General features: G+C 30.6%; 2 protein-coding genes across 7 annotated transcripts in view; one reads left to right on the forward strand and one right to left on the reverse strand.

The window, feature by feature from the left end:
* The window catches only part of LOC123272630 (tRNA pseudouridine synthase Pus10), a 45,465-nt gene extending 35,781 nt beyond the window's left edge, over positions 1-9,684 (forward strand). The window contains exons 4-7 of one of the 2 annotated variants that reach the window (XM_044739552.1): positions 6,937-7,136; positions 7,193-7,318; positions 7,389-7,581; positions 9,142-9,684. In XM_044739552.1, coding sequence (XP_044595487.1) covers positions 6,937-7,136; positions 7,193-7,318; positions 7,389-7,581; positions 9,142-9,589 — 967 coding nt within the window. In that variant the 3' untranslated portion in view covers positions 9,590-9,684. Of the gene's footprint in view, positions 1-6,936; positions 7,137-7,192; positions 7,319-7,388; positions 7,582-9,121 lie in introns of both variants that reach the window. The other variant, XM_044739559.1, reaches the window with a different exon arrangement.
* Positions 9,685-10,842: 1,158 nt separating this feature from the next.
* The window catches only part of LOC123272603 (protein cueball), a 95,390-nt gene continuing 88,705 nt past the window's right edge, over positions 10,843-17,527 (reverse strand). For 3 of the 5 annotated variants that reach the window (XM_044739533.1, XM_044739518.1, XM_044739526.1), the window contains exons 5-6: positions 11,713-11,995; positions 10,843-11,167 (exon numbers count right to left, since the gene is read on the reverse strand). In XM_044739533.1, coding sequence (XP_044595468.1) covers positions 11,096-11,167; positions 11,713-11,995 — 355 coding nt within the window. In that variant the 3' untranslated portion in view covers positions 10,843-11,095. Of the gene's footprint in view, positions 11,168-11,712; positions 11,996-17,527 lie in introns of those variants that run through there. The other 2 variants (XR_006511111.1, XR_006511110.1) reach the window with 1 other exon arrangement.

The following is a 17,527-nucleotide window of genomic DNA, read 5'->3' on the forward strand; positions in this document are numbered from 1 at the left end:
CATTGTTGCATCTGATGAAATAAATAATTCTGAGACGAAAAGTCCTTAGCTATTTTTCAATTAACCGCATAGATAATTAATTATTAATTAAAAATAACGTCTCTTTATTTGTTAGAGAGAGAGCGCCAGTGTCCAGTCAAGTATGTGCCAAACAAAGACACAACTAACTGCATGACTAACTAGTTTCTATAGCTAACGTAGTCACACATATTTACTTACACATTCACACGTGCAAGCGTCTTCGTTGGAACGCACTTGACTTGACACTAGTGCTCTCTCTCTAACGCATAAAAGGACGTTATTTTAATTAATAATTAATTATCTATGCGTTTGATTAAAAAATGGTTAAGGACTTTTCGTCTCAGAATTATTTTATTTATCAGATGCTACAATGGCGTCCGTTACTTCTGGGACACTCTGTATATATATATATATATATATATATATATATATATATATATATATATATATATATATATTAATAATTAAATTAAGAGGCACTGGGCAGCTATGAATAAATTTTTATTTTTATTTAGAATGATTAAAGTAATTTTCATGTGAAAAATTAGTGGTAAGTGTCAAGTTGAGGCTCTGGGTGGTTTTCTGAATAAAAATTACTGTAATCATTCGAAATAATAATAAAAATTCATTCATAGCCGCCCAGGGCCTCTAACTGACCCTCGCTACTTATTTTTCAATCAAAAATTACTCTTATTACTCCGAATAAAAATAAAAATTAATTCATAGCTGCTCATTGCCTCTCACTGACCCCCACTACTTGTTTTTCATTTAAAAATTACTTTTATTATTCCAACTAGAAATAAAAATTCATTCCTACTCGCTCAGTGTCTCTTACACACCCTCGCTACTTATTTTCTGAATAAAAATTGCTCTAATCATTCGAAATAAAAATAAAAATTCATGCATAGCTGCTCTGGGCCTCTAACTGACCCTCGCTACTTATGTTTAAATTAAAAATTACTTTAATTATGTGAAATGAAAATAAAAATTTATCCATAGCCGCTCGGGGCCTCTAACTGACCCTCGGTACTTATTTTTCAATTGAAAATTACGCTGATTATTCGAAATAAAAATCAAAATTCATCCATAGTCGCTCTGTGCCTCTAACTGACCCTCGCTAATTATTTTTTAATTAAAAATTACTTTTACTATTCCGAATAAAAACTAAAATTAATTCATAGTTGCTCATTGCCTCTCACTGACCCTCACTACTTGTTTTTCATTTAAAAATTACTTTAATTATTCCAAATAAAAATAAAAATTCATTCATAGCTGCCCAGTGCCTCTTATTGACCCTCGCTACTTATTTTTTATTTAAAAGTTAGTTTAATTATTCTAATTAAAAATCAAAATTTTGTCATGGCTACCCAAGGCCTCTAACTGACCCTCGCTACCTATTTTTCAATTAACGATTACTTTAGTTACTTCAAATAAAAAAAAAAAATTAGACACAGCCGCCCAGTGCCTTGTTAATGATTGTTTAATCAACAATTACTTTAATTTTCCTAATGAATAAAAAAGTCCAGTAACTTTTGCCCTCTGCCTTTTTCTGAGCCCCGCTACTGATTCTTCATTAAAAATTTCTTCAATTATTTCAATTAAAAATCAAAATTCAGTCGTGCCGATTGAGTTCAGTAAAATCTCCTTTTTTTCCTGTCGAATTTGGTCAAATCTTGTGCCTGTAATAAAAAAAATAAAAATATCCTCACTCACATTCATACGTGCATTGTTACCGTTACACTGACGCTAGCCCATACTAGCGCACGATTTCACACATTCACCTAGCATCACGTACGTCTGCCGTCCACGTTTGTTCCGTCCCCACTCTCGGTCTACTGCGCGAGACGCAGGCAGCAGATCTCTCGTCTTACTCTCGCGTCTCTTTCTGCCTTTCCACTCACTTTCAATTCTTCTGTCGCGCGCTCCTGATTGGTCACTTTCATTAATTAATTATTAATTATCCATGCGTCTGATTCGAAAATAGCTAAGGACTTTTCGTCTCAGAATATTTTTCTCTTTCGATCCCTACAATGGGGTGCGCGACTTCTGGGACACCCTATATATATATATATATATATATATATATATATATATATTAATTTTTTTTCCTTTGGCAGAACTTCGTTAAATGATAAAAGAAAACTTCTGACCAAAATTTATCCAAATCGAAAGGGGTCGATTCCAACTATTGGCGATTTGACATGGAATGACCCATATAAATCTAACTAGTCAACAGTGAACAAAAAAATGTATAAATATATTAATTGTAATTAATTTCTGTTTTATTTTGAACTTTTTTTTTTATTATTTCGAAATATAATGTTAATAATGTTAAATTCAAAAAGTTTTGATGAATAATGAAGTATATTGTGTAACGTCCACGTTTTCAAATAAAACTATTCTAATTAATCCCTGGCGCGAAATTTGCTCGCCGGAGTCCAGGATCATAAACGGGGATTACATTATAAATAACGAAATATAAACAAAACACTTCATTTTAAATAAATCAAAGAAAAAGGAAATCTCTTTATTAGCCTGATCATGTTAATAAACGATATAAACAATATAAGCAAATTAAACAATATAAACAATACATTAGAACACTCTTTTCACACATATTCGCGGTTCAAAATCATTAACGCGGTTCAAAATCAAGAAACAATATAAGCAATATACACTAATACAATAGAAACTTTCTATCCAAACATACACGACAGTATTCACGGTTCAAACTCAAAAACGCGGTCTACAAAATACTAACTAGTTTCCCAATAACACCCCCCCCCCTCAGGGCGACTAGCCGTCATCCCTGAGGGTCCTCAACTCTACCCTGAGAGCAAGTGGAGAGTATCCTCTTCGCTCCCACCTACACGGCTTATGGTCACCTACCGTACCTCAGCTGAAGGCCTCGGCACGGGGAGTCGCACTTTCATCCGGTCGGTTTCCGATACTTACCTGGGTCTTGGTTAGACTCCAGGTAGAGTATCATCCTCTCGAATTACTTGGTGAAGAGTATTCAACCGAGTAATTCTCCCAAGAAAGAATTGCTTGTGAAAATTATTTTTAAAACGGAACTTAACATATTTTTTAACCATCACTACAAACAAGAAATCTTCGCCCTCTATCGAGGCTCGCACAAGCTCATCAATCGTCGAAAATTTTCTAAGTTTTTATTTCCCAAACACAATTCTTTAAAATAATAATCATCATTTCTTTCATTATCCATCCATTCGTTTCGTCAAGTTCACAATTCTTTATTGTTTTAATCGTAATTTCTTTCATTCTCTATCCCTTCGTCGATTTCCCATACTAACTCTTGCTTGGAACTTATAAAATTTTCGCTTACCTAAATTATTTCTCACAAAGTAATAATCGTCATGTCTTTCATTATATATCCATTCGTCGCTTTCCCATACTAAATCTTGTTCGGAACTTAGAATAATTTTCCCAGTCTTTTAATTTCTTTTACAATTAATTTCTTTTGCTCGCTAAATTCTGCTCGGCTTCAAAATAATTCCTCTCACTCTTAAATTTCTAATTTAATCAAACCTTCGGTAACAATAATATAATATTATTAACTAAATAAATACAATCACTAAATAATAATCACCGCAATAATTATATTAACTGTTTCTATTAATATTTTAAATAATTAATAAAAATAAACCAAAATACTCAAATACAAAAAGTAAAATCTGGGTCATAATTGAGTTAAATCATGGATAAGTTAAAATAATAAATTTTTTTTTGTTATTAATTCATCAATTATTTTTTTCCTCTTATTCGGCCCTCCCCAGCAAACGGGGTCGGATTAAGTCGGATTCAACATCCTATCCGCTTTAACACGATTCAATCCAATTTCTGAAATCTTCGGTTTTCAATCCGTCTTAATACGATTCAATTCGATCCGTCAGTGTTCGATAACTATAGTAAAAATTTTACCAACTTCTAAAAGTTCTTCTATACCGGCAACTAAATTAACATTTTCTACTTTATTCAACGACACTGATAATACAGTTAGATGTTATTATTATTGAAAAGTAAATTTTCTTATAAATAATATATATTAATTATGTATTTAAATATTACAAAATAATTTTAAATATTTAAAAATTTTATGATACTAAAATTAGCCGACGTTTATAATTTTTTTGTCGATTTTTGGTTCATTAAATTAGAACAAAAAAAATTTTTTTTTACATTGCATTTACAGTTTTTCTAATTTTTTATGAATGAAAATTAAAAAAAAAAAATTTTTTCAATAATTTTTTCAATAAAAAATTGCAAAAATTTGTAGATGTCAAATAATTAAATTTTAATAAATGTTTTTATTCAGGGTCCTATTTAAATCATTACAGTAAAATGTTATTTAAAATATTTAATTTATTAATAGATAATTTTTATTAATAATAATACACACTTTGTTCATAACTATACAATTAAAAGTAACTTATTATAAATATAAACTAGACAAAAAATGTCTGCGGCAAGTAAATAAATAAATACAATCATTTCATTATATTCTACAGTTATAATTATGTTACATTTTTACTATACAATTTAAATAATTAATTAACGTTATTTTAAACTTTGAAATAATTAATTAACGTTATAATTACTAGGTTGTAATGTTATAAAATCAACATTTTCACCTTTAATATAAATGATTTTTCTAAGAACGTTCTCTAAAGACATTGGTACGGCATTAGTTCGTTGTACTTTTACTTTCCATAAATGAGTCATGTTTATACCGTTAATATTTATTTGTTCAGCGTCTATTAATTTGACAGTTAATAAATTTTTATTATCGCTAAAAAATATTTCTTGAATTCGAGCGAATTCACCGCTTTTAAGTTGTATATAACTATCATCCCATTTGATGCTTTTTTTATAGAACATAGTTGTGTAGATAATTTTTTTATAAACACATTTATTATAATATTTTTTATTTAAAGTACTTTTTGATGATACGCAGTCGGCTTGATTATAAAGTACACCATTACACATAGTACCCGTTAAAGACTCTTCAGTAGTAGAAAAAAGATTTTCACAAAAGGTTTTCATATTTCTATTCGTTATTTTAATATTTTCATCGAATTCCTTTTTCAAACTGTTTATATTAATCGATTTTTTAACAATTTGAAGGTCAACACCTTTAGGACCATTGACAAGCATTTTCAAAAAATGAATATTACCTTCGTGAGGGTATGTATAATTTGCCCATAAAGGGCCACTTTTACGCACCGAATCAACCGCATGCAATAGCAGGTGTACGTTTATTTCCATTATTTAAAAAATTTTTTTTTCCATAAATAATGATTTCATTTCTGCTATCTCCAAATGCATAATTGTCTAATATGAATCTATACATATGAAATACACAATACCCCCATGAAAAAAAAATTTTATAAATATATGTTCCGAAATATATAAAAATATTTTTTTAATATATGATAAATCTATAAAAAATATATAAATTATGTATAGTAAATATATTTTTAATAACTAACTTTTGGCCGATTTCCATATATATTTTATACATTTAAAATATATTTTAGATACGTTAAAAATATATTTTTTTATATTTCAGCTATATTTTTTTATGTATTTTAAAATATATCTAAAATATATGTAAAAATCGGCGAAAAGTTAGTTATTATAAAAAAATTTTATTTGCATATTTTTTATATATTTATATATTGTTTATACATTTCATTTTTAATATATTTTAAATGTTTTTTACATATTTCGAAATATATATATATTTTTTTTATGGGGGAAAAACTGCAGCTCCGATTATCATTTAAATTCTACTTTAACCACGGATGATAAATGAGCCGACTAAGTCGGTAAATTGAACTCTGCCTCGAATTTATTCTATCCGATTCAATGCGTTTTAGCACGAAACACTGTGTTCAAAAATCGCATTAAATCGGGTTAGTTCGCATTGAATTTCAATCCGACTTCGATTGCTGGGTCTGTAACTTCGTTTCTATTGAGTTTAGGAAAAAAATGAAGACAACCAATTTTGTAGAGAATTAAATTTTCTATAAGATAGTTGAGAGCAAAATTGAAAAAAAAATTTTATTCGTATATTTATTTTAAAAATAAAAAAAAAAAAGTTTTACAATGTTATTTAAATGGGAAAGGGGACCCCCCCCCCCTTGCGCCAGCTCAATTTTTGAGATATTGAGCTCCAACTTTAGGAGAATTTTTTTTTTACATTGAAGAAACTTTTAAGGTAGGCTTAATCAAAAAAAAAAAAAAAAAAAATAGAAAGTTATTTTGACGCAGTCTAATATATATATTAGGGTGTGTCAATTTGAGGCGACTTTTTTTTTTCAACGAAAAAACAAGCTGAAAACTTGCATGAAGGTGAGAACAGAAGCCTGTTCAAAGCGGAGCTCTTAATATTAATATTTAGCGGTGTCTGTCCCTAATTTTCCATTTCCCATTTAAATAATATGGGAAAAAAAATTCTTTTTTTTGTTTATTTTTTTAGCTCGGCATACGCGCCAAAGGCTCTACGCACCTAATATAAATAAGTCCATAGCATATTCTTGTAGAGAATTCAACGTTCTACAAAAAAGGTCTCTTACACTTTTATCATAGAGATAGCCGTTCTAAAGATATTCAAACGTAAACTTCTAAATGTATAAAATTTTGACTATGCAAGTATTAAACTGATAAAAATTAATTTATTACTGTCTTAAAAATTATTTTTATATGTAAAATTGGTTCTGATGCGCTAACATTTTCATAAAGCTAAAAGAAAAATTACTAAAAGAAAAAATCTTCATGCAAAACGGGAATCATTCATGCGATAAAAGTCATTAGACTTATTGGGAGTTTTGACTTTGTTATCTATCAAACCGCTATCTATTCAAATTTTACTAATCTTGATATTTATTTCAGAATGAAAAAATATCTAAATTCTTTGAAATTAACAAAAAACCAGAAAGATAATCGTTTTAGTAAAAACAATATTGACAAAATTCTAAATGATATCACGGAAGAAATTGCTATGGAGGCTTTTTCTACTCCACCACCTCAACCCCTTGTTCATGCAGTAATGGACAAAGTTAAATGTACTCGTGAAAGTCTCTTTGTTGGAGGTCAGTAATTAACAATTTAAAATTGAAATTTTTGAATAATTTATATTAAATTTTAGGACGTTATATGAAATTATCTCGTAAATTGAGCCAAACACCGTGGTTTGTAAATGGACAGAAAAAAATGGAAACTTCTGTTCAAGATATACTCTGTAAACAGATCGTAAACTATACTCGAGCTGAATGTAAGTTTTTATATTATAAAAGAATGAAATTTCTATTGTAATTTTTATGTCCATAAATTTTTGTTTTTAGCTTTTAAATTCCTCTCTTCTGGTCGAGAAGACATTGATGTGCGAACAATAAATATCGGGAGGCCTTTCGCAATTGAACTAATAAACCCTAAAATAACAATATTTTCCAGTGAGACATTCCGAAAGCTAGTTGTACAAATAAATGACTCGTCAGAGCTAGTCAAAATCAGTTCTCATTTGAGAATATTATCACCGTAAGTTTTACTATCATTTAATATTTCCTGGCGATCGTTTGTAATTAATACTTGCATCTCAATCGGTTTATTAGTTCTAAATATATCGTACGACATAAAAAAAAATTCCCTACAGGGGTAACTCTCATTTCTGGGTATAAAAGCTGATGGAAAAATAAAAACGTCTTTCTACGAAAAATAATCACGGATATTTTCAAGTTAGGTCTCCACTATACGAGAAAAATAGTCTTTGAGTTCCACGCCTTGATTGCGGGGGGGTAGAGATAGGGTCACATGGATCAATTTCTTCTATGAATATGTGAAAGTGATATTTTTGTATAAAAATTTGAAAAACAATGATTTCTAAATCAGATATTTACTACTATTTATCATTTTGTTTTCGATATACAAACGCAATTCAATACCACTGCCAAAAGTTATTAATTGAACAATCCATAAGTTTGATAGTTGCCACGGAAGTGACAAGTTAGCCATAATTTATAGCTAAATTTGTCATTAAAAACAAATTTGGGAACTGGGGAAATAAAGGATAAAGGGGGGAGGAGGGACCTTACTCAGTAGGAATTTTTTCGATAATACTGACACCTTACGCCCGATGAGTTGTGAGACTGACATGAAAAATCAAAATTTTTTTGTAGCTATTTCAACGCCGATAAAAATTAATAGCTGGTTAAAAATGATGGACCAATACTATGTTAACACTTACTAGAGCTTTGTTCCCCGCGCAATATTTTTCAAAATACGATTGGTGTGACATACGTCCATGGAAGTGACATTTTTTTTGCTTTGTTGTCCAATAAAAAAAAAAAATTGGAAAATGCAAAAGTGCACGATTTATAATACTCATTTAATTATGAAATTATAATAAAATAAAGTGAATGTGAAAAAAAATATCTTAATTCTGTGAACTAACAAGGCTATAATAATAAAAATAGTTGCCGAAATGAGTCGAGAAAAATTTTTCGATCGTAAAGCACTCATTGATGCTTCGCATCATGAGTCGTGCAATAACTGTTCGGAGGATTTTTTTAACATATGCATTTACAAAGCATTTTATCTATATTTTATTAAAAAATATAATCTGCCCAATAATTAAGTGCTACGGCTTAGAAAGACACTGCACACAGTCGTTTTTGTTGAAAATGGGAATTACCCATGTAAACATAAAAAAAATCTATCTAAGAATAGCTAGGTTTTACTTAAATCGTTGAAATTTTGAAATTCACAAGAATCTACTTTTCAAAAGTCAAACAACCGTTATCCTTCTGAACTTTTGAAAATTTACAGTTTTCGTAGCAGAAAACTGCTAATTATAGTTGTGTTATAGAACTTCATTAATTTTACATCGCATATTCCCTTACCATGATTTATTTTTCAATTTATTTAGCCATTTATAATCTATCAGGACTCCCTGAATAAAAAAAAGTATTGAGACAAAGAAAAAAGTATTGAAAAGTATTGGATTGACTAGAAAACCAATACTTTTCTCTTTGTCTCAATACTTTTTTTTAATCAGGGCTGTCAAAAAAGACTTTCATAGGTAATCTATATTTGTTTCAGATTCGATTTAAAAAAACTTAAGGAAGGTGAAAATGTAAAAAAAAAATTTTACAGAGCCTTATGTTTTATTAAGTCTTCAGAAAATTCGTTATCATTAGAAAAAATCAATTTGATAAAAAATTTAAAAATAAAACAGAAAACTCCTATTCGAGTTCTACATAGACGACCACTAGCATCACGTGATCGAACAGTCCATCAACTCCGTGCCCGATATTTATCACATGCTGAAATAAGAGAAATTCAGGAAAAAAATCCGAATAAAAAATTTGATTATTCAATCATGGGTAAATTTTTTATTGTTGATATCAAGACACAAGCTGGAACTTATATTAAAGAGTTTATCCATGGTGACTTTGAAAGAACTAAACCAAACCTTTGTGATCTTCTTGGCGTCGATCTCGACATTGTTGCATTAGATGTTACTAGTATTAATCTCCATTGGCCATAGTCGAAGGTTAAAATTCTTAGTTCTCTTGAAAAATTTTTATAATTTATCATGAAAAATTTTTTCTACTTGTAAAAATAAATATAAATTGAAAGAAACTAATTGAGCAAATTTACTCATTTCCTCTTTTTTAGAATTCACTGCATGTAAATTATTATAATTATGATTATCATTTCATACAAATTGAAAATACATGTAAATATATCTGCATATATTAAGGAGTCGATGAATTTATTGACCTCCAGTCAAGTAAAATGATTAAATAAGTCAATTTTACGAACACATATACTTTAAAATGATAATATTCTTTCATCCACTGATAATTTATGATAATATATGAATATTTATCGCATGAATGCAAATGAATTAAATAACTACTATTTTGTACGCTAATATTTTGTAAATGCATTTAGGCTATTTTGTCATGAAGATTTCATAAGAAAACTATCATATTATAGGGGTGAAGAAATCAATAGTCTCTATCTTCCGTTGCAGGAATCTAAGGATATAAATCCAAATAGCCTGGACTTGGTTAAGAAATTATCTGCTCAAATTTCCTAATGTATAACAGCACTCTTCAGTTACTGTCATTCTTGAAACCGAAGACTATTGCTATTATTCGCTTCAACATAGCCACACTGCCTAAGTCATTATCTGATTCTAGAACAATATCAAACCTTCCGCATATTGCTAAAGTATGGAAGAATTATTGAAAATAATTAAGATCTGTGGAAACACTTCTAAAATCAGATAATTCACTCGTCTTTGATACTTGTATTAAATTTATATATAATTTTTCATGATCTGAATATATAATTGCATACACCAGACAGAAATCAGGTTCATTCACTATGCGAAATGCGTGTGAACTTTTAACTATGTGCCTAACATATATGTAAAATATTGCTAGTATAACATATTTGAATCGGCACAACAGTTATCTGTGCATTTGATAATTGATGTGCTGAATCAATAATTATCTGAAAGAACCCATGACAGTAGGCAAGATTTACTAATTTTATTACTTTATTTTGATTCTTCCTTTAAGAAACCATAATTAATTTGAATAATTGAACGAATGAGTAACCATTATTTATTATTAATAATTTAACCCATTATTTTATTACAATTAATTGTTTGTACAAATTAGAAATCATTTTAATCATCCCAACGAAGTATAACTTCTAAAACGCCTATAATTTTAGATTCGTAATTGTAATTCATACACATGATAAATAAAAATATCACACCCATAATTTATAAAATTTATTTTTATTTTTGTCAGCAAAACAATAAAAATTTTTAAGTACATTATTAGATCTTGATATGGAATTGCTTTTTTTCTTATAATTTTTCATGGATGAAATGATAATGAATTATTATTGACGTTCAAAATATTATACATTATAATTATTAAATAGTGTTCTTTAAAATTATCTATAATACTATACAATATTTTATCGTTGAATGAGGTATAAGTAAATTTTTATGATTACTAATATACTTTCGTCAGCAATGAAATCTTCCTTTCACTTTTTTTTCTTTCAGATCCTGATTCTTAGCTTTGGGTTCATAACAAGGCTAAAAAAGATTTAATATAATGGAATTAACATTATATAATATGAGATTATGTCATATTAAAATTTAATTGTTTTAGGCATGAATTTAATAGCAAACTAAACTCATTACAAAACGATTTAATTCTACCCCGAGAAACTAAAAAAAATTGAGTGAGTTATTGAGTGACTTACATTACAGTAAGTTATGTATTATACAAATTTTGAAGATTATTTCATAGATGGACGGTAACATATTTAATTTTTTTATTCCCTAACGATCATAAAAAAATAGTATTTTTTTCACAATTGTTGATAAGTCATTTGTATTAATAATTTACGAATTCCATACATTCGAGAGGCAAAGCGACACAAGTAAATTATCAATAAAAAAAGGAAAGTTTGATTCAAAGATTATAAGTAAGTCGTGTTAAAAATCCTCATTTGGTTACAGTAAACACATTTCATGAATCTATCTTTTTATGATTGTTAAATTCGATCTTTCATAGAGGACTGTTACACTAATAGCACTATCATAATTAATTGAAGCCTTTTTGTTATTATACTTACAGTTTCGCAAATATTCATGTTACAACAATCCTCAATCATTATTTCACATTGATCACTCGACAATCGAGGTCTTGATGTTAGTGGGGTGATACCTTTTTTACTGATGACAAAACGTTTTTTTATAAGTGGGCGACATCTAAATTTGTTGACAAAGTAACTTAGAATAACTATTAAAATAAGTAATATTCCAATAATTACTAAGAGAGCGATTGTCAAAATTTTTGCCCATGAATCATTTATAAATTTATCGTATAGATCGGCAGTTGAATTGATTCTGGAACAGCTAAAAAGTCATAAATTTGTAATAATGGAATGTTTTATTTTAACCAAGAAATATGCAACTTATGCACTTAGAATTTATTCAAATTAGGTGGTGCAAATTGTGTATTATAGTTGAATCTCAATTATAATAAATTATAGTTTAAAAAAACTAAAAAACACGCTTTATATAGAAAACCAAACGAATTAAGTAAATTATCGAATCGTCGCATGATGCGTAGGTTTTCCTGAGAAGCATCGGACTACCTGCAAACCAAACCACGATTTTCACGCGGTTGGCGGCATTCGACGCAGTTTCATCAGCCTCATAATGAATTTTCAAGTTTGAATTGATCGAACTAGAAATTTGGGAGTAATTCCGAAAAAACACTTTTTTCGGTTTTCTTTCGTTCACGATATCTCTTGAACAAATTCACCGATTTTGATCGGCTTGACGGCAATCGACGTCATTTTTTAATGTTAATAGCTGATTAGTTTTTGAAATTAATCAGTAAAGCCGTTCAAAAGTTATTCCAAAAAAAGTCGGAGTTATGTTAAAAAAACACTTGATTCCAAATATTTCGTCGAAGATATCTCTCGAACCAATCAACCGATTTTTACGTTCTTGGCGGCGATCAACGCGGTTTTTTGAGTTCTAAAAATTATTCTATTTCATCAAAAACGATCCGAAAAGAAATGTTGAAGTTATGTGAAAAAAACACTTTTTCCGGTTTTCTTTCGTTCACGATATTTCTCGAACGAATCAACCGATTTTTACCGGATTGGCGGCGATCGACGTGGTTTTTCAAGGTTAAGGGCGGATTAGTTTTTAGAGTTGATCGATAAAGCCGTTTAAAAGTTATTCCAAAAAAACCACTTTCAAAAAAAATTTTTTTCTTAGTTTTTTTGAGATTTTTCAAAATTTCTGAAAATCTATCAGTTCGAATCGATTCAAATTCACAGGAAATCTAAGTTTGAGGGAACTTTTTAGTTATATATATATATATATATATATATATATATAGATATATATATATATATATACGTGACTGAATAACGTAGTCAGTACTTGTCTCGGATAGCTTAACTAGTAGAGCCCTTGGCGCGTAACCGAGAGATCTGGGTTCGATTCCCAGTCTGGGCTGTCTGATTATTTTTTCAATTACGGAAAAATTCCCACTGAGTAGGTCCCCCCTTTCCCCTATCCGTTCTTTCCCAACTCCCTTAAAATTTGCTTTAATATGGCACACACACACACACACACACACACACACACGCACGCACGCACGCACGCACATACATACATAAATACATACATAGTGACAACATCGCAGGGGTAGTCAGGGAAGCTTCCTGTGACCTTAAAACGTTGAGATTTGATGAAAACTCGATCTTGCAAAACGGGGTGAAAACAATAACTATCCGATTTTCGAAAATCTTCGATTTTCTTAGCGGGAAGTTAAAAATAGAAAATAAATTTTAATAAATACAAATTAATAATAATAGTGTAAAAGAAAAAATGTATTTTATTGTAAAAAAAGCGTGGGGTGCATGGTGTCAATAGTTAAAAATATCTTAAAAAGCACCCCACGCTTTTTTAAAAATAAAATCCATTTTGTTCTTATTTACACTATTATTAATTTATATTTATTAAAATTTATTTTCGATTTTTTAGTTTGGTTTTGCATATAAAGTGTGTTGTTTAGTTTTTTTAAACTATTATTTATTTTTTACTTTTTAGTTTCGTTTATTTATAAAAGCATGTTTTTTAGTTATTTAAAACTATTATTTATTCTAATCTACCATTAATTCCGTGATTACTATTAGTAACTGTAATTATGACTTGACTATTGCGCCGAGCCGAGTGCTCGAATCAGAAAGGTACGTATGCGCAATACGCGCTTGCCTTATCTCTCTTGCTCTCACGCAAAGGATGCGTGAAAAAATCATTTAATCCTGACGAACCTAATTAAGATGATAGGATAATCTTATCAAATTAGTGTATTGTCATCGGTCCTCGATAATTCTACGAAGTTTAAATGAAATCTGACTATTTGAAGTGGGTCGAAATCATGTCCAAATAAGTCGGTTACAAACATACAAACATACAAGTGAAGCTAATATAATAATAAATAATAAAATAATATAAAGCGTGTAAAAATTTATTTTTGATTAATAATTGTATACTGTGATCAGAAATTACTCTGTCTGTAAATCAAGACATTTATTAAATTAAATCTATTTGACTCAAGAAGAGCCAATAACTGGAAAGAGACGCTATCATTCCTACCCATGTAGAAAAGTATGGCGGGCCCAAGCCTGTACAACTCTGGGCCAGGCTTGTAAACCAGAGTTGGCCCAGTCTTGGTTTAAGTCTGGAATGATAACGCTGGCCCAAGCCTGGTTACCAGGACTGGCCCATGCCTGGTAACCAGGGTCGGGCTACAGTTAATTTTCAAGTCCGGCCCATGCCTGGTAACCAGGACTGGGCCATAGTTAATTTTTAAGTCTGGCCCATGCCATTTGATAAAAAATGATAAAGAAAAAATTTTCGAAGTGTAATTTTTTTATTTTAATTTCGATGTAGAACTAACGCAAGTTTAGATCATTTGACTCTTTATTTAGACCTAACTTTTACTTATTATAGAAATAAAGTGAAAATAGCATTCGCCCTAACCGAGATTCGAACCCGAGCCGCGTGCTTGCCAGACCGATAACTAACCCCTTCGCCGTACGACTGATAGATTGATTAACATCTCATCATTCATATAAACTAAATCTATATGGTGACAAAGTATGACAGTTAATTATTTACATTTTATGTTATTTAATATTGTGTTAACACTAATTTTGATGAAAATTAACTATTTTTTACAAATGTTTATTAGTTAAAAAAATGCCAGAGTAAAGTTCTTATATTACGTCAGACTTTTGACATTGTTCTATATATTTTTAATATCATATTATAAATTTTACTGTTTAAAATTATCAATATAAAAAATTCAACTGTAAATTATTATATTTTAATTTTTTTAAGAACATCAATTGTGACGATATGCAATTGTTTTGGTTAAATAAGAAATTTTAAATTTTAGCATTTGCTTACAAATATTCGTTAAACAATAAATATGTACTGTTTAAAATTCTATTACTTAATGATAAATTAGGTTTGGATTTCCCATTGAATGGCCAAGACTAGATTACTTAATTCTGGCTCAAGTATGGGTTCCTATTCAACGGCCATGGCTAGGCTTCCCAGCCTTGGCTCAGGCTCTGGTAATCATTAGTTCGGCCAAGGCTTGGTTGCCCAGTCTTGGCCCAATACTGGGTTCTTTTGTCTCGGCCATTCTATGGCGAACCAGCCTTGGCCCAACGCTGGGTTCTCTTGCCTTGGCCATTCTATGGCGAACCAGTCTTGGTCCAACGCTGGGTTCTCTTGCCCTGGTTATTCTATGGCAAACCAGTGTTGGGGTCCAGGCTCGGATAATCATTGGGCTGGCCGAGGCTTGGTTGCCCAGTCTTGGCCCAGGCTCGGGTAATCATTGGGTTGGCCAAGGCTGATTACCCAATCTTGGCCCACGCATGGGCCAATATCGGTTCGCCAAGCTTGGTTACCCAGTACTGGGCCAGACATGGCCCCGTCATTCAACACTGGCAGTTCCTACATGGGATATACGTCATTTAGTCAATAGTTTTTAAAATTTCAATTTTGATCTTGGACTAAAAAAAAAAATTAGGAATTTTTCTACTAACTGATGCTTATAAGTTTATAAGAGTGAATGAACCCTTATTGAAAAAAATTAGAAAAACGGTTGACCCTAAAGGTCATCTCTGCAACTTCCCGCTAATTTCATATTTAAGCGCTCAAAATTACACTTACTACGATTTGATCTCTTCGAGCTAAAAATATAATTTTCGTGTCATTTTGAGCTCTTCGAGCTCAAAGATCTGGTAAAAGTTTAATAAAAAACACTATTTCTTAAGTTTTATAACCGCAATAACTTTTGAATAAATAAACCGATTTTCAAGCGGTTGGTGGCATTCGATGCAGTTTTTCAGGCCTCATAAAGAATCTTTAAGTTTTAATTGATCGAAGTAGGAATTTCGATGTGATTCCGAAAAAACTTTTTTTTCGACAACGGTAACTAACGAACGAATCAACCGATTTTGACCGGGCTAGCGGCGGTCGACGTGGTTTTTTTATGTTAAGAGCTGATTAGTTTTTGGAATTGATCAGTAAAGCCGTTTAAATGTAATTCCAAAAACACCACATTTGAACAAATTTTTAACTTCCCGCTAAGAAAATCGAAGATTTTTAAAAATCGGGAAGTTATTGTTTTCACCCCGTTTTTCGAAAATCGAGTTTTCATCAGATCTCAACGTTTTGAGATCCTAGGAAGCTTTCCTGACTATTTCCGCGGTGATGTCACCGTGTCTGTATGTACGTATGTGTGTGTGTGTGTGTGTGTGTGTGTGTGTGTGTGTGTGTGTGTGTGTGCATGTATGTAAATCTCTCATAACTTTTGAACGGATCATCCGATTCGATCGAAGCGGTGTTCTGAAGAGTTCTTTTGCCCCTAGAATTCTGATACTAATTTACAGAATTTTAGTCGATCAATTTTGAGAAATCTCAAAAATAAAATTTCCAAAAATCCGTTTTTTTGAAATATCTTTTAAACGGCTGAACCGATCAATTCCAAAAACTAATCAGCTCTTAACCTTAAAAAACCACGTCGATTGCCACCAGCCCGGTCAAAATCGGTTGATTGGTTCGTGAGATATCGTTGTCGAAAAAAATTGAATAAAATGTTTTTTTCAGAATTGCTATGAAATTTTCAGTCTCACCAGTTTACGCTTAAAAATTTTTCAAAGAACTCAAAAAACTGCGTTCAATGCCGTAAACCGCGAGAAAATCGGTTAATTCATTCAAAAGTTATTGCGGTTTGAAAATTCAAAAAATAGTGTTCTATAAAACTTCTATTAGTCTTTTGAGCTCGAAAAGCTCAAAAACACAGAACAGCGATTTATTTGAGCTCGAAGAGCTTAAAAAATGAGTGAATTGTTGAGCACTTAGGTATGGAGGTAGCGGGAAGTTGCAGGGATGGGTTAACCCCTTTAGGGTTAACCGTTTTCCTAATTTTTTTTTGTAGTTTTTTTGAGATATCTCAAAATTTACCGGTTCCAATCGGTCCAAATTGTATTCGAAATCTAAGTTTGGTCAAGTCCTTTCGAATGGCACCAATCGCGATGAAATCGGTCGAGCCGTTCAAAAGTTATGAAAGGTTTACATACGGCCACACACACATACATACAGACATACGGACATCACCGCGGAAACATTCGGGGAGGCTTCCTAGGACCTTAAAACGTCATCATCCGTTGAAAAGTCGATTTTCGAAAAACGGGGTAAAACCAATAACTTCCCGATTTTTGAAAATTTTTAATTTTCTTAGCGGGAATTAAAAAAAAAGATTTGAAACTTATACTTATACTTAGTATTATAAAATTTTAACTTTTAAATTAAAGAGTAAAAAATCTTCGTCGAATAACTTCACCA

Source organism: Cotesia glomerata, linkage group LG1 (assembly GCF_020080835.1).
Source record: "Cotesia glomerata isolate CgM1 linkage group LG1, MPM_Cglom_v2.3, whole genome shotgun sequence".
NCBI classification, from domain to species: domain Eukaryota; kingdom Metazoa; phylum Arthropoda; class Insecta; order Hymenoptera; family Braconidae; genus Cotesia; species Cotesia glomerata.